The 18,459-nt window shown below is 42.6% G+C and overlaps 1 protein-coding gene across 2 annotated transcripts in view; it reads left to right on the top strand.

Moving 5' to 3' along the window:
- The window catches only part of il6r (interleukin 6 receptor), a 38,840-nt gene extending 21,499 nt beyond the window's left edge, over nucleotides 1–17,341 (top strand). For both annotated transcript variants that reach the window (XM_061982600.2, XM_061982601.2), the window contains exons 6-10: nucleotides 4,281–4,425; nucleotides 5,112–5,155; nucleotides 11,858–11,906; nucleotides 16,716–16,824; nucleotides 16,907–17,341. In XM_061982600.2, the coding sequence (XP_061838584.1) occupies nucleotides 4,281–4,425; nucleotides 5,112–5,155; nucleotides 11,858–11,906; nucleotides 16,716–16,824; nucleotides 16,907–17,150 (591 nt within the window). In that variant the 3' untranslated portion in view covers nucleotides 17,151–17,341. The remainder of the gene's footprint in view (nucleotides 1–4,280; nucleotides 4,426–5,111; nucleotides 5,156–11,857; nucleotides 11,907–16,715; nucleotides 16,825–16,906) is intronic.
- The last annotated feature ends 1,118 nt before the right edge of the window (nucleotides 17,342–18,459 follow it).

Here is an 18,459-nt window from a genome sequence, read left to right as displayed (position 1 = left end):
ACAATGATGCGGACCTCCGCAATGGCCAAAAAGCTTAACACGAACGATTCACGCCCGTGCGTACCGACTCCTTTTTGACCCTCTTTCCATTCCGTAGCGTAAGAAATGCAATGGTGCCCAGTTACGGTCAAGCCACAACCTCAAAAATAGCAAGCAGAAATCCCATGTTCAAAGCCATGGCAAGTTATTCTCCCAACAAGAGCATACTACCGTATTTTTCGGACTATAAGGCGCACTTAAAATCCTTTCATTTTCCCAAAACTCGACAGTGCGCCTTATAACCCGTTGCGCCTAATGGACGGAATAATTTTGGTTGTGCTTACGGACCTCGAAGCTATTTTATTTGGTATGTGGTGAAATGATAAGTATGACCAGTAGATGGCAGTCACACATAAGAGATACATGTAGACTACAATATGACTCAGGTAAACAACACCAACATTTTATGTGTTCCATTGAAAATGTAGAACATTACACACGGCGCTCAAAAGTCTATCAAAATGTTTTAGTACAACTTTAGTAAGCTATGAAGCCGCACCGCTTGTTGTGCTTCAACATACGAGTATTATTATGCTGTGTGTATAAGGTAAAACATATCTGAAGTTTTGTTTCGCAATATTATGCAAAAGCAACTTTTCTTACCTTCTGATCTGTATTTGGGATCTGCATAAGGCCTGAAAATTTGCGCGCGTCCGCCTTTGTAGTCCGCCGTAGTCGATAAGCTTCTTCTTTTTCTCTATCTTCTTGTTATGGGACATTCATCCTCCGCTGTTGCCATTTCTAATATAAAGTAGTGTAAAGTTCTTACTTATATCTGTCAGCAAACTCGCCATGAAAGCGCTAAAACATACCGGTATAGTGAGTTTACATTATTCACCCAAGGAACTTTATTAATTAGAGAGTTCCGGTTGGACGTTTTTTCACGGGACCCAATTCCTGCCTTGTTATTGCACTAGTGAACCACGGATGAGAGGATGCTGCTCCGTTATTGATTTCAGTAAAGTCTGAATGTCAATAAAACAGTTAGCTCCATATTTTGACACTTCTTCCACTCCCGTCCTTGCACGCTACACCGCTACAACAAAGATGACGGGGAGAAGACGCTGTCGAAGGTGAGCCACGTAAATAAGACCGCCCACAAAATGGCGCATCCTGAAGTGACTGTCAGAAAGCGGCTTAACGATGATCTGTAAAACATAATCTATGCAACATTTTGACCAAAGCGCTTCCCTGTCCAGTCAACAATATCAAAAGTAGTTAAGAATGAAGACGAAGAAGAAGTAAATAAGTCAAAATGTTATTTCGTAGACTACACAATAAACAAAAGTAGGCTTTTTCTTTAGTCTTTATGATAGTTTTCTACAGACCGGTTTACCATAACACTAGAATACAATTCTGAAATGATGTCTTCTAATTTTGATGTACCACCCCAAGATTTAAAGTAGTCCCATCTGGCCACCCCTATCAAAAATTCCTGGAGGCGCTCTGATCAAAGCAATACCCGTCAAAACTGGTCTAACTACCAAATCAATGAAACATCGTCTTACATTCAGTCAGAGGTTTGGTCATCTAATCTGTGATATTTCTACCTCAGTATATGTTTTCTGGCAGATTATATTCTTTTATAACATGTTCTGATTGAAAGTCTGCAATTATAGAACATTTAGCAGGCTGAATAATATATTTAAAAAATAAATAGGGAAGGAAAACATTGCCAAGCAGAGATATGAATACCATGAACCTGTACAACATGTAATGTATATAATATCAGAAGCATTTATTAAAGATTACATTACTAAACATATTTGACAATCAAAGCATGATTATAACAATCCACATTTTGTGTTCTTAACGTGTGGAACTGGTATCTAAACAATTGTTTAGCTCCTCTTCTGAATTAAAATGTTTGACAGCAGGAATAATTCTGTAATCCGACAAAATCTGTCAAGACCAACGCACTGCACGTCATTTTTTTTTGTATTGTCATTAAAAACGTGTTTAAGTACATTTTTTGTTGAGCTGTTTTCAAAAGCACAATGTTTAAAACATTACGTAAAAGTATACTAATTATTCAGTCATGGTAATTAAATCTGGAAGATTATCTCTCTAGGGTAGACTTATTAATGATGAAAAATGATATCTAACTGCATGTATAATGAGCATGTTTGAAAATATCAAGTGGCAGAGTTATGCACAAAGATGGATGAACAGACCGTGGGGTAGTTGCATGGGTAGGTAGGTAGTAGGGTTGTACGGTATACCGGTATTAGTATAGTACCGCGATACGAAGTGAAGTGAAGTGAATTATATTTATATAGCGCTTTTTCTCTAGTGACTCAAAGCGCTTTACATAGTGAAACCCAATATCTAAGTTACATTTAAACCAGTGTGGGTGGAACTGGGAGCAGGTGGGTAAAGTGTCTTGCCCAAGGACACAACGGCAGTGACTAGGATGGCGGAAGCGGGGATCGAACCTGCAACCCTCAAGTTGCTGGCACGGCCACTCTACCAACCGAGCTATACCGCCCCTGAATCATATTCGGTACTATACCGCCTCTGAAAAATACCGGTCCCCCAAAAGTGCGGCCCGGGGGCTATATAAGTTTTGTTGGCCCGCAGCATATTGTCGGAAGAAAATACAACCGTATAAATAATAAAAAACAAGAGCAAAAAGTCGAAATGGAATGAAAAAAAAGCTGATTTTTTTCAACTAATAATTAATGATAATATATACTGAACAAAAATATAAACACAACACTTTTGTTTTTGCTCCCAATGCCATTGTAATTTAATAATACTAACATAGACACTCGTAAGCGTATTAGCATATGAATATGCTAATACGCTCACTTGATTATATTACGATAGCACGTACAAATATGCATGAAAACACCCCTCCAGACATTATACATGGGACAATTTAGTCAGTACGGATAGTTTTAGTTATAGTTTATAACTTACAAACGTTGCTTGAAGTGATAAATGAAGACTCCATATAAGTAGAAACGAAGTAGACTTAACACTTCCGGTTGAAAGCTCTAAACAGGTAGGCCTGCAGCACCTGCAGTGGGCAAACTCACCCTAGCACAAACAATAACACACATTTTCAGTGTCTTTGCTCGTTTTTTTTTGTTTTTTTTACTATTTGCGTCATGGCTGTCAGTAAATAAGTTAGCTGCACCGTTTTATAAGCCGCACGGTTCAAAGTGTGGGAAAAAATTAGCAGCTTGGAGTCCAGAATTTCACAGTACATACTAGGGATGTCCGATAATGGCTTTTTGCCGATATCCGATATTCCGATATTGTCCAACTCTTTAATTACCGATACCGATATCAACCGATATATGCAGTCGTGGAATTAACACATTATTATGCCTAATTTCAACCAGGTATGGTGAAGATAAGGTACTTTTTAAAACAAATTATAAAATAAAATAAGATAAATAAATTAAAAAAAAATGTTTTAATAAAAAAGAAAGTAAAACAATATAAAAACAGTTACATAGAAACTAGTAATTAATAAAAATGAGTAAAATTAACTGTTAAAGGTTAGTACTATTAGTGGACCAGCAGCACGCACAATCATGTGTGCTTACGGACTGTATCCCTTGCAGACTATATTTATATATATTGATATATAATGCAGGAACCAGAATATTAATAACAGGAAGAAACAACCCTTTTGTGTGAATGAGTGTGAATGAGTGTAAATGGGGGAGGATTGTTTTTTTTGGGTTGGTGCACTAATTGTAAATGTATCTTGTGTTTTTTATGTTGATTTAATACAACAACAAAAAAACCAAAAAAAACCCCATACCGATAATAAAAAACCGATACCGATAATTTCCGATATTACATTTTAACGCATTTATCGGCCTGCCGATATTATCGGACATCTCTAGTACTTACAGTAAGGGTTTAAACATGTGTATTTATAAACTAGAGTGTGAAATCACAGAACTTATTACTCTGGGTGTGTACGGTCAAATCTACCTAGCAACAGCGGTCGGTCCTCACAACTACAGAAGTAAAATATTTGTTTTACTTTGTGTGTTTTGCATTCTGAAGTGAGGTTGCAACTCTCTACTCCCATCTAGTGCTAGATATTTTTTTTTTCATCATTCTAGCTATAGTGGAAAGGGGGGCCCTCACAACCTACTAACCAAACGTGGGTCCACACAAAGTAGGCAAAACATGTGTGTGTGTGTGTGTGTGTGTGTGTGTGTGTGTGTGTGTGTGTGTGTGTGTGTGTGTGTGTGTGTGTGTGTGTGTGTTCTCAGGTAAAGATGATCAAGGGGCGTCGCTCTTTCACCATCACTGATGCCCTGTCAGGTGTGGAGTACGTGATCCACATCAGAACTCAGGATGAATTCGATGGTCTGTGGAGCGACTGGAGTGCTCCGGTCTACGGCTGCAGCTGGACCGGTAACTAACTATTTAACAAAACAAACTTCTTGTCTTGTTATTGCACACCATTTCCTCCTTTAGGGAAGATTAAATAAGGCATCATCATCATCATCATCATAACCTTCATTATGTATGTGTGATGATGATGTTGGCATCCGCTTGGAATCCAGCAGTACTTAATCCTCCCTGGATGCACAAATGTAGTCATGGCAACCTGAGAAGGAACTACTGTTTCCTTCCTGAAGCTTCCAACGAGAGTTCCAAGCAACACAAATTAATATACAAACATTTATTTTTATTTTGGCAAGCTGCTTTTCCTGTCTTTGTTATCGATCCAATACAAAAGCTGTATTTATATTTTGAAAAGCTTATAATGCTCAGTATAAGAGTTAATCCTTGCAGAGTATGGTTATTATTATTATTGTTTTTATTGTACTAGTGTACAGCTGCTATATTGGAGTAAAAGCACATACTATTGTTGGCAAATATTGGATGCACATTCACTGCGATGAGGTGGCGACTTGTCCAGGGTGTACCCCGCCTTCCGCCCGAATGCAGCTGAGATAGGCTCCAGCGACCCCCCGTGACCTCGAAAGGGATAGATTCACTCCATGAACATGAAAAAAAAAAACACAATAAATACAAATGTTGATGTGTACCTGCTGAATAGTACTTATATTAATCAAAGTATTGTTCTGTTTCAGACACAAGGACCCAAGAACCTCCATTATCGCTGAATGACTATATGGTGAATATAACAGTTATTATTGTACTTGTACGTTAAGTATTTAAAAAACATATATTGTAATTACACTCTCACCTAAGTCTTATTTTACTTTGCTACATTTTCAATTCCACTCATATTCAATGAGCAATGTTCTACAAAACCCAAACCCAGTGAAGTTGGCACGTTGTGTGAATTGTAAATAAAAACAGAATACAATGATTTGCAAATCCTTTTTTCGACTTATATCCAATTGAGTTCACTGCAAAGACAAGATATTTAATGTTGGAATTGAGAAACTTGTTTTTTTTTGCAAATAATCATTAACTTATAATTTAAATGGCAGCAACACATTGCAAAAAAGTAGGCACAGGGGCATTATTATCCTTTCATCCTTTTAACAACACTCAGTAAACGTTTGGGAACTGAGGAGACCAATTTTTGAAGCTTTTCAGGTGGAATTATTTCCCATTCTTGCTTGATGTACAGCTTAAGTTGTTCAACAGTCCGGGGTCTCCGTTGTGGTATTTTAGGCTTCATAATGCGCCACACATTTTCAATGGGAGACAGGTCTGGACTACAGGCAGGCCAGTCTAGTACCCGTACTCTTTTACTATGAAGCCACGCTTTTGTAACACGTGGCTTGGCATTGTCTTGCTGAAATAAGCAGGGGCGTCCATGAAAAAGACGTTGCTTGGATGGCAACATATGTTGCTCCAAAAACCTGTATGTACCTTTCAGCACTAATGGTGCCTTCACAAATGTGTAAGTTACCCATGCCTTAGGCACTAATACACCCCCATACCATCACAGATGCTGGCTTTTCAACTTTGCGCCTATAACAATCCGAATGGTTCTTTTCCTCTTTGTTCCGGAGGAGACGACGTCCACAGTTTCCAAAAACAATTTGTCAGACCACAGAACACTTTTCCACTTTTCATTAGTCCATCTTAGATGAGCTCTGGCCCAGAGAAGCTGGCGGCGTTTCTGGGTGTTGTTGATAAATGGCTTTGGCTTTGCATAGTAGAGTTTTAACTTGCACTTACAGATGTAGCGACAAACTGTAGTTACTGACAGTGGTTTCCTGAAGTGTTCATGAGCCCATGTGGTGATATCCTTTACACACTGATGTCGGTTTTGATGCAGTACCGCCTCAGGGGTCGAAGGTCTCGGGCATTCAATGTTTATTACAGTGATTTATCCATGATGTTACGGACCGTAGATGGTGAAATCCCTAAATTCCTTGCAATAGCTCGTTGAGAAATGTTGTTCTTAAACTGTTGGACAATTTGCACCCGCATTGTTCACTAGGTGGTGACCCTCGCCCCATCCTTGTTTGTGAATGACTGAGCATTTCATGGAAGCTGCTTTTATACCCAATCATGGCACCCACCCAATGAGCGTGTTCACCTGTCAGATTTTCCAAATAAGTGTTTGATGAGCATTCCTCAACTTTCTCAGTCTTTTTTGCCACTTGTGCCAGCTTTTTTTAAACATGTTGCCGGCATCAAATTCCAAATGAGCTAATATTTGCAAAAATTAACAACATTTCTCAGTTGGAACATTAAATATCTTGTCTTTGCATTCTATTCAATTGAATATAAGTTGAAAAGGATTTGCAAATCTTTGTATTCTGTTTTTATTGACCATTTACACAACGTGCCAACTTCACTGGTTTTGGGTTTTGTTTATAAGTATAAATGTATAATCGCCTCATGATATTATTACACGATTGCAGATGCATTTGACTATCACGTTTTTTACGTACAATTTGATGGATAATTAGCTTTTTCTCATAGGTAAATTGTTATTATTTGAACTATACATTTTTTGCATATGCGTTAGAGGTCAGTTCTAGCACTACAACACTGTAAAAAAGCAATTTCTATGTTACACCAATTTGCTTATTTTAGCCAAAATTGACTTGAATCCGAAATAAATGTGACAAAATTAATATTTTAGTTATGGCTTGTCCAACAACAACTTTAGTGTAAGTTTTTCTTATGTGCCTTGTGCTGTTTTGCTTCGCCTTAACTGCCTGGGCCTGTTTTTCATGTAAAAGATAAGACACTTTTATACCACAATGCTGCATTCCTTGTGCCCTGTATGGATGTCCCTGCTTAGGTTCTCCCTTCCTTCCCACCCCCATCGTCTTTGGGTCAAAGGTTAATCTCCAAATGGGTTTCTTCTGTGGTCGATGCTGTATTGCTGCCTTTCCCAAAATGTAATCTAAACATTCCTGTTTACAATCAGATAGAGTCAGTCTATTACATCTCTCTCTCTCTCTCTCTCTCTCTCTCTCTCTCTCTCTCTCTTTATATATATATATATATATATATTCTCTCTTTTTTCTCTTCCTTCTAAGCAGCATAGATTTTGTTTATTGTAACCTGATGTTATTTGAGGCCTCATAGAAATACTTAAAACGCCTGAGCTTTCTATGGACATTTCTTTATTATATAGGAACTAGGGTTGTACGGTATACCGGTATTTGTATAGTACCGGGATACTAATGAATCATATTGGGTACTATACCGCCTCTAAAAAGTAAATATGACCAATGTATGATCCTGTAACGACTTGGTATCAAATTGATACCCAAATTTGTGGTGTCATCCAAAAATAATGCAAAGTTTCCAAACAACAGAAGAATAAGTGATTATTACATTTTAACAGAAGTGTATATAGAACATGTTAAAAGAGAAAGTAAGCAGATATTAACAGTAAATGAACAAGTACATAAATAATTCATTTTCTACCACTCGTCCTTAATAATTTTGACAAAATAATAGAATGGAAAATGACACAATATGTTACTGCATATGTCAGCGAACTAAATTAGGAGCCTTTGTTTGTTTACTTACTACTAAAAGTGTTACGTCCTGGACGCATGGTTGTGGTTGTCGTGTTCCTTCCAAGGCAGAAGACAATGAGGAGCGGCGTACAGGTAAGATTTAAGTATTTTTAATGAATAAAAGGCAGGACAAAAATACGAAAACTGAGGACGCTAGCAAGCGTGGAGCTAAACAAAAACCAAAATGTCACCAAGGGTGATAAACAAGGAATGCTAGCGTGCACAAACTTACGATGAGGAGAAAACCAGGGGAAACGTAAATGTTGCATAGAGCAAACATTGACCCAGCACTTACTGCTGGGTGACAGGAAACTATAAAGGGGAGTGATTAGCCAAAAACACCTGGTGGAAACACTAATTGCCAAAACTAAGACAGGTGAGGAGAATCAGTGCCCATGGAAACCAAGAATAAACAGGGAAAGAGTGTGCACCCAGGAAACAGACTAAAGCAGAAACATAATCAACATAAATCATGCCATGATCCGGGTAACGGATCATGACATAACCCCCCCCTTAAGGGACGGATCCCAGACGTCCCAAACAAGAATCCCCTCCCCTACAAAAAAAAAAACCCCAGAAAGTCAAAAGTCACGGGAGGGTGGAGGGAGGACTTGGTGGTGGGCCGCCAGGCCATGTGTCCCCGAAGCCACCGGGGACAAGTCAGGTGGCGGCGGCGGGTTGATTGTCGCCGCAATCGTCGAGGCGGGCGACCTCGGAATGGCCATGTCTGTGGCCGTTGAGGAGGCGGACGAGACTGGCGCCAGAACTTCAGCAGTCTTTGAGTCCTGTACCAAAGTCTGGGGCGTCGCTGCTGTTGGCGCCAAAAGTGTCCATGAAAAGTCCAGACACGAGGAGGTGGGCGGCGCCGTGGTGCGGCCCGCCGGACAAGAGGAGGTGGGCGGCGCCGAGGTGCGGCCCGCCGGACAAGAGGAGGTGGGCGGCGCCGAGGTGCGGCCCGCCGGACACGAGGAGGTGGGCGGCGCCGAGGTGCGGCCCGCCGGACACGAGGAGGTGGGCGGCGCCGTGCTGCGGCCCGCCGGACACGAGGTGGGTACGTCGTAGGCGAGGCAGGCGCGGGAGGCGTCGTCGCCGTGGAAACAGGAAGCCTCGTCGCCGTGGAAACAGGAGGCGCCGTCGCCGTGGAAGCAGGAGGCGCCGTCGCCGTGGAAGCAGGAGGCGCCGGCGCCGTCGCCATGGAAGCAGGAGGCGCCGTCGCCATGGAAGCAGGAGGCGCCGTCGCCATGGAAGCAGGAGGCGCCGTCGGCGTGGGCGGAGCCAGAGGCGGAGCAGGCGGCTCGTCTGTCGGCGTGGGCGGAGCCAGAGGCGGAGCAGGCGGCTCGTCTGTCGGCGTGGGCGGAGCCAGAGGCGGAGCAGGCGACTCGTCTGTCGGCGTGGGCGGAGCCAGAGGCGGAGCAGGCGGCTCGTCTGTCGGCGTGGGCGGAGCCAGAGGCGGAGCAGGCGGCTCGTCTGTCGGCGTGGGCGGAGCCAGAGGCGGAGCAGGCGGCTCGTCTGTCGGCGTGGGCGGAGCCAGAGGCGGAGCAGGCGGCTCGTCTGTCGGCGTGGGCGGAGCCAGAGGCGGAGCAGGCGGCTCGTCTGTCGGCGTGGGCGGGGCAGGCGGCTCGTCTGTCGGCGTGGGCGGAGCCAGAGGCGGAGCAGGCGGCTCGTTTGTCGCCGTGGGCGGAGCCAGAGGCGGAGCAGGAAACGGAGTCTCTGTGGGTGGTGGATGTCTCAGCTGGACTGCTGTGTTGGCCGTAGGGGGAATCATCACCTGCAGTGCGGAGAGTATACTACTCATCTGTCTCTCCAAAGCACCAAGGCGGGCGTCTTGGTGTTCCGCCATGGCGTTGACGCAAGCCCCAAGAACGCCAAACTGTTCCTCTTGTTGTTCAAGTTGTTTGGCCTGTTGGTGCAATGCCCTTTTTACTGGGTTGGTCTCTGCGGGGTCTTGTGTGCTTTGCAGTGCTGGAGCAGGAGGTGGAGAGGATGACGTTTGCAGGACCACCAGGGTTGATGGTGGCGTCAGAGTGGCAGGCGTCCGGGCTGTCGGCGTGGGAGGAGCCAGAGGAGTGGGCGGAGTGTTCTCTGCTGATTGGGATTGTTCCTCCAGTTGCAGTTCAATGAGTACCTTGCTGTACCACTCATCCACCCAAGCCGGACTGTACTTCTCTGGCGGGTCCAACTTGCTTTGTGGCACTGGGGCAGGAAGTAGGACCGAAGCAGACAGCGCCCCCGCTGGAGGAGAGGCAGGCAGCATCCTCAGTGGAATGAGGTCTGCTTGTCCCGCTGACACGCTACTAGCACTGGCCCCCCCCTCAGGAAGCAGATTCCAGATGCTAGATGGAGCTGGTGGGGGGAGCGCTTGTTCGGCGGGAGCAGAGGGCACGGGCGGGTGGGCTCTAGGAAGCCTGGAATCTGGCCTTGTGCGTGTGCGCCGCTGGCGCCTTTCTGGACAGTTGCCAGCAGGTGGTGACTGAGGGGAGGAGAAGCCGCACGGGAAGAGCCTGGCAGACATTGTTGAGGGCAAAGTGTCCGACTGGTACCCCTTCTGCGCCTGCTCTGAGCTGGCCCGCTGCCGGAGCCTTCGAGTACTGGGTGGGGTGAACGACGTCCGGGTGGCTTGAGAGTGGGGGAGGAAACGGGTCTCTGCTTCCGTGAACTTAGCCATTAGCTGCCCCCATGCTACCATGGCGTCGACCGGAAGGTCTTCTTCGGACAGCTCGGCTTCGTCCTCGTCTTCCCATGGCTGCGCGTCCGCTCTGAGCTCCAGGAGGATGTCTTGCTTGTCCATGTTGGACAGGAACACTTCGTCTGGCTGGGTCAATCTGTTACGTCTTGGACGCATGGTTGTGGTTGTCGTGTTCCTTCCAAGGCAGAAGACAATGAGGAGCGGCGTACAGGTAAGATTTAAGTATTTTAATAAATAAAAGGCAGGACAAAAATACGAAAACTGAGGACGCTAGCAAGCGTGGAGCTAAACAAAAACCAAAATGTCACCAAGGGTGATAAACAAGGAATGCTAGCGTGCACAAACTTACGATGAGGAGAAAACCAGGGGAAACGTAAATGTTGCATAGAGCAAACATTGACCCAGCACTTACTGCTGGGTGACAGGAAACTATAAAGGGGAGTGATTAGCCAAAAACACCTGGTGGAAACACTAATTGCCAAAACTAAGACAGGTGAGGAGAATCAGTGCCCATGGAAACCAAGAATAAACAGGGAAAGAGTGTGCACCCAGGAAACAGACTAAAGCAGAAACATAATCAACATAAATCATGCCATGATCCGGGTAACGGATCATGACAAAAAGACAAGTTGTCTTGTGTGTTCACTATTTTATTGAAGGACAAACTTGCAATAAGAAACATATGTTTAATGTACCCTAAGATGTTTTGTTAAAATAAAGCCAATAATGCAATTTTTTGTGGTCCCCTTTATTCAGAAAAGTATCGAAAAGTACTGAAAAGTATCAAAATACATTTTAGTACCGGTACTGGTACCAAAATATTGGTATCGGGACAACACTAATGGGAACATTTCCAAAACATAAATCACATAAAATAAGCAAGTAAACTTACAGAACAGGAACTTGCCAAAATGCCATTTTACTCATTTCTCGTGTTTTGGCAGGTAACATTATCTTGATTTTTTTTTTTTTAAAGCTTATACCACATAATTTGCACACGTGACTTTGTATCAGAAACTTAGTGTAAAAACAATTACATTAAATATGTTGTGAGAGATTTTAGACAGTACATGTCCTAGCTTCCAGTGAAATAGGAATATTTCAGTTCTACTATGTGACAGTTTGCCTCAAAGTAAATTCATTATTTTTTTTTTACTTTATTCTTGTGATTTTCTCCAACGTTCAGTTCTCCGAGTACGAAGAAAGTTCCGGAACAGAAGAGGATCCATCTGTAGGTGAGGCATTTGTGTAAGACTGAGGAAAGGAGCGAGTGGATGTTGAAAAGTCCCCTCTGCTTTGGACAGGAAGTCATGTCAACATCAACAAACCGCCGCTCAGGAAACGTGGCACAACACACCTTCGCTTAGCCACGCCCTCAAATGTTCTTTGTATGTCATTTGTGTAGTCAAAAATGTTATACATTTAGTCTAAAAGTTTTAATTGCTGCCCCACATCTTTGGAACTCTTTACCACCAGACCTTTGCAACTTAGATTCAATATCCCTCTTCAAATCAAGACTCAACACACCTATTCCTGACTGCTTATTCATTGTAATCGTCTTTTTTTTCTCTTTGTTGTTGTTGTTGTTTTTATCCAATTCTATTTTATTGTTGTGATTTTGTACGGTGTCCTTGAGTGCCCAGAAAGGCACCTTTTAAACAAAATGTATTATTATTATTATGATTAATTATGAACGATTTGTTTTACATCATGGACAATTATTAGCTCCACAATATTGCTAAAAGTATTTGGCCACCCATCCAAATGATGAGAATCAGGTGTCCTAATCACTTGGCCCGGCCACAGGTGTATAAAATCAAACACTTAGGCATGGAGACTGTTTCTGCAAACATTTGTGAAATAAATTTGTGATTTCCAGCGTGGAACTGTCATAGGGTGCCACCTGTGCAACAAATCCAGTCGTGAAAATTGCAAAGTTAACTGTCGGCTTTATTATAAGAAAATGGAAGAGTTTGGGAACAACAGCAACTCAACCACCAAGTGGTAGGCCACGTAAACTGACAGAGCGGATGCTGAAGCGCATAGTGCAAAGAGGTCCCCAACTTTCTGCACAGTCAGTTGCTACAGAGCTCCAAACTTCATGTGACCTTCCAATTAGCCCACGTGCAGTACGCAGAGAGCTTCATGGAATGGGTTTCTATGGCCGAGCAGCTGTATCTAAGCCATGCATCACCAAGTCCAATGCAAAGCGTGGGATGCAGTGGTGTAAAGCTTGTCACCACTGGACTCTAGAGCAGTGGAGACATTTTCTCTGGAGTGATGAATCACCCTTTTCCATTTGGCAATCTGATGGACGAGTCTGGGTTTGGAGATTTCCAAGAGAACGATACATTTCAGACTGCATTGTGCCGAGTGGGAAATTTGGTAGAGGAGGACTTATGGTGTGGGGTTGTTTTTCAGGAGTTGGGCTTGGCCCCTTAGTTCCAGTGAAAGGAACTTTGAATGCTCCAGGATACCAAAACATGTTGGACAATTCCACGCTCTCAACCTTGTGGGAACAGTTTGGAGCGGGCCCCTTCCTCTTCCAACATGTGCACAAAGCAAGGTCCATAAAGACATGGATGACAGAGTCTGGTGTGGATGAACTTGACTGGCCTGCACAGAGTCCTGACCTGAACCCGATAGAACACCTTTGGGATGAATTAGAACAGAGACTGAGAGCCAGGTCTTCTCGACCAACATCAGTTTTTGACCTCACCAATGCGCTTTTGTAAGAATGGTGGAAAATTCCTATACACACACTCCGCAACCTTGTGGACAGCCTTCCCAGAAGAGTTGAAGCTGTAATAGCTGCAAAAGGTGGACCGACATCATATTGAACCCTATGGGTTAGGAATGGGATGGCACTTCAAGTTCATAGGCAGGTGACCAAATACTTTTGGCAATATAGTGTAAGTCCCAATCTTACAACCAATCTTGCTCGTTTGCCTAAAGGTGCGTGCCAAAATTTGAGCTAATTGGTCAAAACAAAAATTAAAGTGACTGTTTTGTAGGGCACATCCATTGTGTTGTATGAGAAATTTCAAGTCAGTCTGACTTATAAGAGTGCCAACGTGTGGTGTGTTTGCATTAAAAGTCATGGCGCAGACAACACAGCAGAAGTGCACGTGTTAAAGTTTACTGTGCATTGTTTCAAGTAGAGATGTCCGATATTATCGGCCGATAAATGCTTTAAAATGGAAATTATCGGTATCGGTTTTAACCTCCCGATTTTCCCGGGAGACTCACGAATTTCAGTGCCCCTCCCGGAAATCTCCCGGGGCAACCATTCTCCCGAATTCCTCCCGATCTCCTCCAGATTTCTTCCCGATTTCCACCCGGATAGCATTATTGGGGGCGTGCCTTAAAGGCACTGCCTTTAGCGTCGTCTACAACCTGTCGTCACGTCCACTTTTCCTCCATACAAACAGCGTGCCGGCCCAGTCACATAATATATGCGTCTTTTTCACACACACACAAGTGAATGCAACGCATACTTGATCAACAGCTATCTAGGTCAAACTGAGGGTGGCCGTATAAACAACTTTAACACTGTTACAAATATGCGCCACACTGTGAACCCACACCAAACAAGAATGACAAACACATTTCGGGAGAACACCCGCACCGTAACACAACATAAACACAACAGAACAAATACCCAGAACCCCTTGCAGCACTAACTCTTCCGGGACGCTACAATATACACCCCCCGCTACCACCAAACCCCGCCGCCCCCCCATCTCCCGAATTCGGAGGTCTCAAGGTTGGCAAGTATGCTCTAGTACAGTGTTTCCCAACCTTTTTTGAGCCAAGGCACATTTTTTGCGTTGAAAAAACACCACCACCGGCAGACATCATTAAAAAACTAAACTCAGTTGACAGTAAAAAGTCGTTGTCACAATTGTTGGATATGACTTTAAACCATAACCAAGCATGCATCACTATAGCTCTTGTCTCAAAGTAGGTGTACTGTCACCACCTGTCACATCACACCCTGACTTATTTTGAGTTTTTTGCTGTTTTCCTGTGTAGTGTTTTACTTCTTGTCTTGCGCTCCTATTTTAATGGCTTTTTCTATTTTTTTTTTGTATTTTCCTGTAGCAGTTTCATGTCTTCCTTTGAGCGATATTTCCCGCATCTACTTTGTTTTAACAATCAAGAAGATTTTAGTTGTTTTTATTCTTTTTTGTGGGGAAATTGTCCGGATGTACATTGTGGACGCCGTCTTTGCTCCACAGTAAGTCTTTGCTGTCGTCCAGCATTCTGTTTTTGTTTACTTTGTAGCCGGTTCAGTTTTAGTTTCATTCTGCATAGCCTTCCCTAAGCTTCAATTACTTTTCTTAGGGGCACTCACCTTTTGTTTATTTTTTGTTTAAGCATTAGACACAATTTTACCTGCACACAGCCTCCCGCTGTTTCCGACATCTACAAAGCAATTAGCTACCGGCTGCCACCTACTGATATGAAAGAGTATTACATGGTTACTCTTCCGAGCTCTAGACAGCACAGACACTCAACAACAACACATCATTTGCAGACTATAGTTACTGGTTTACAAAAAATATTTTCAACCCAAATAGGTGAAATTAGATCATCTCCCACGGCACACCAGACTGCATCTCACGGCACACGAGTGTGCCGCGGCACAGTGGTTGAAAAACACTGCTCTAGTATACTCTGGACTGACGCTGTGTGCCTTCATTGTTTTTGTAGCTGTTGCTTTGAGGCATGTTTAAAACATAAAAAATAATGCACTTTGTAAAAGTCAAAGTATAGTATTTCCCATAGTTGTAGTGGGTATTAGGATTATCTGAGGGAGAGCATGTCCCAAATTCCAAGCTGCTGTTTTGAGGCATGTTAAAAAAAAATAATGCACTTTGTGACTTCAATAATAAATATGGCAGTGCATACTTGCCAACCCTCACGAATTTTCCGGGAGACTCCCGAAATTCCACGCCTTTCCCGAAAACCTCCCGGGACAAATATTCTCCCGAAAATCTCCCGATTTTCAGCCGGAGCTGGTCCATGCGGATCTGAGTGAGGACAGCCTTTTTTCACGACGGGAGGACAACAGGGTGACAAGAACTAAATCATCCAGACTAGAGATACATTGTATTATTATGTTTACCTTACCTAAAAATAAATATATCTATTAATAAAAAAAATAAAAAAATAAATACATTTGTACTATCTTTTGCTAAAAACATCAAAATGAATTGTATTTTTATTTGTATTTTTTCTGACTCCTTATTACATCCAGCCAAAGAATTATACATTAAAATAAACATATTTGAAATAATTAATTTTAAATGATCATATTAATTCATTTAAAATGACCATTTTTAATTATTAAAATAATTGCTTGTTTATCAACAACTTTAGCATTTTATTAATTACATTTTGAAGCTCTCAGAAGCCAAGTTATGTTATATTCCTTAAGATTTATTTATGCAAGTTTGAAATATCAATTATCAAAACACAGTTTTGTTTGCATATTTTCAGGCTGTAGAATGGTGAATTCTAGCTGTCAATATACTCCTCCCCTCTTAACCACGCCCCGATCCCAACCACGCCCCCGCCCCACCCCCAACCACGCCCCCACCTCCCGAAATCGGAAGTCTCAAGGTTGGCAAGTATGTGGCAGTGCCATGTTGCCACTTTTTTCCATAACTGGCGTTGAAGTTGTCTTATTTTGGAAAACCTTGTTTTTGATGGATTGATTGAAACGTGTATTAGTAGATTGCACAGTACAGTACATATTCCGTACTATTGACCACTAAATGGTAACACCCGAAAAAAGTTTTTCAACTTTACAACGTTTATCAATTCATGGTAAAGTTACATTGTTTAATGCATCCAGCGGGGCATCACAACAAAATTAGACATAATAATGTGGTGATTCCACGACTGTATAAATCGGTATCGTTTGATATCGGAATCGGTAATTAAGAGTTGGACAGTATCGGAATATCGGCAAAAAATCCATTATCGGACATCTCTAGTTTAAAGAGTAAAAGAGGTTGTTTTTTTGGAATTTGTAGAATTTCCTGGATCGAGCATTGGTCCCGCAGACGTGCCACGTCACATCCTGTGGATCTCATGTTCATTCGTCATCCTCGCCGCGGTTATTTTTGCCGCCTACGTGTTCAGGTGAGACTGAAATGACCTGTATGTATTGTGAGGAGTGTGGGGGGCAAAAACTAACCCAGACCCACTTTATGTTGCATTTCAGACACAGGGAAAGGTGCTTGTCCAAACTCCACGGTCTGAAGGTCACCGGTCACAGCAAAAGCTCCACCCAGCCGGCAACACACGCCCCGGAGGTTCGAGCCTTGATGACCTTCGATCCCCCGCGTTCCAAAGAAGAGGAGGAGAAAGAAGGGAACGAGGATGAGCGTTCAGAAACAGCGAGGAGGGAAGCCGTGCATTTTAACAACACACATTATTTCTTAATCCAGTCAATGACGCACAAATGATGATGAAATGACAATTAATGGACTCTAAATGTTTATGGAAAAACATCTCTACTTTTATGAAGGACTTCTTTAATATGTTGAACATATTGATTTATTTTGATGATGGACATGCATGATATTATTGTACAGTGTAAGAGAAGCACATTGATGGCATCTGGTATTTTTGATAAAATCGTATAAATGTCACGAAAGTCGTATATTTCATCTTACACAATGTTGACATATTTTGATTATTTTTGCAATCTGACACTGTGTTTCTCACTGAGAGACGTTTCCATATTTTCTCCAGTGGCGGGCCGTGCGTTTCCCACCCAGGCCTTTAAAGGGGAACATTATCACCAGACCTATGTAAGCGTCAATATATACCTTGATGTTGCAGAAAAAAGACCACATATTTTTTTAACCGATTTCCGAACTCTAAATGGGTGAATTTTGGCGAATTAAACGCCTTTCTATTATTCGCTCTCGGAGCGATGACGTCACAACGTGACGTCACATCGGGAAGCAATCCGCCATTTTCTCACTTTCGTCGGTGTGTTGTCGGAGGGTGTAACAACACAAACAGGGACGGATTCAAGTTGCACCAGTGGCCCAAAGATGCGAAAGTGGCAAGAAATTGGACGAAATTTGTTCAAAATACGAGGCTGTGGGGAAAGCCGACGAAATGGTCAGTCGTTTGTTCCGCACACTTTACCGACGAAAGCTATGCTACGACAGAGATGGCAAGAATGTGTGGATATCCTGCGACACTCAAAGCAGATGCTGACATCAACTCCAAAACTGGACAGATCAGCTTTCAGGAAAAGGGAGCGGATGAGGGTATGTCTACAGAATATATTAATTGATGAAAACTTTATTCATTACTCGCGGTTTTACATAAATTATTTTACATAAACTGTGTTTACCAATAATTTAGCTTAAAAACATTTATTTTTTTCAATCATTCGAGTACATTCGGGTAGTCTTGTGTAATGCAGTATTTTGTGTCTATTTAGGTATGGTTAACCTGAGTGCTGAAATCGTGGAAAAATATATGTTCTTAGCGCGCCTGAAATGGGCTGTCTGCACTCTCAAAGTGCATGTTGTTGCCAAATGTATTTCATATGCTGTAAACCTAGTTCATAGTTGTTAGTTTCTTTTAATGCCAAACAAACACATACCAATCGTTGGTTAGAAGGCGATCGCCGAATTCATCCTCGCTTTCTCCCGTGTCGCTGGCTGTCGTGTCGTTTTTGTCGGTTTCGCTTGCATACGGTTCAAACCGATATGGCTCAATAGCTTCAGTTTCTTCTTCAATTTCGTTTTCGCT

The sequence above is a fragment of the Nerophis lumbriciformis genome, linkage group LG21, assembly GCF_033978685.3.
Source record: "Nerophis lumbriciformis linkage group LG21, RoL_Nlum_v2.1, whole genome shotgun sequence".
NCBI lineage: Eukaryota > Metazoa > Chordata > Actinopteri > Syngnathiformes > Syngnathidae > Nerophis > Nerophis lumbriciformis.
The sequence above is the reverse complement of the archived record's forward strand: the minus strand, read 5'-3'. Positions and strand labels throughout refer to the sequence as shown.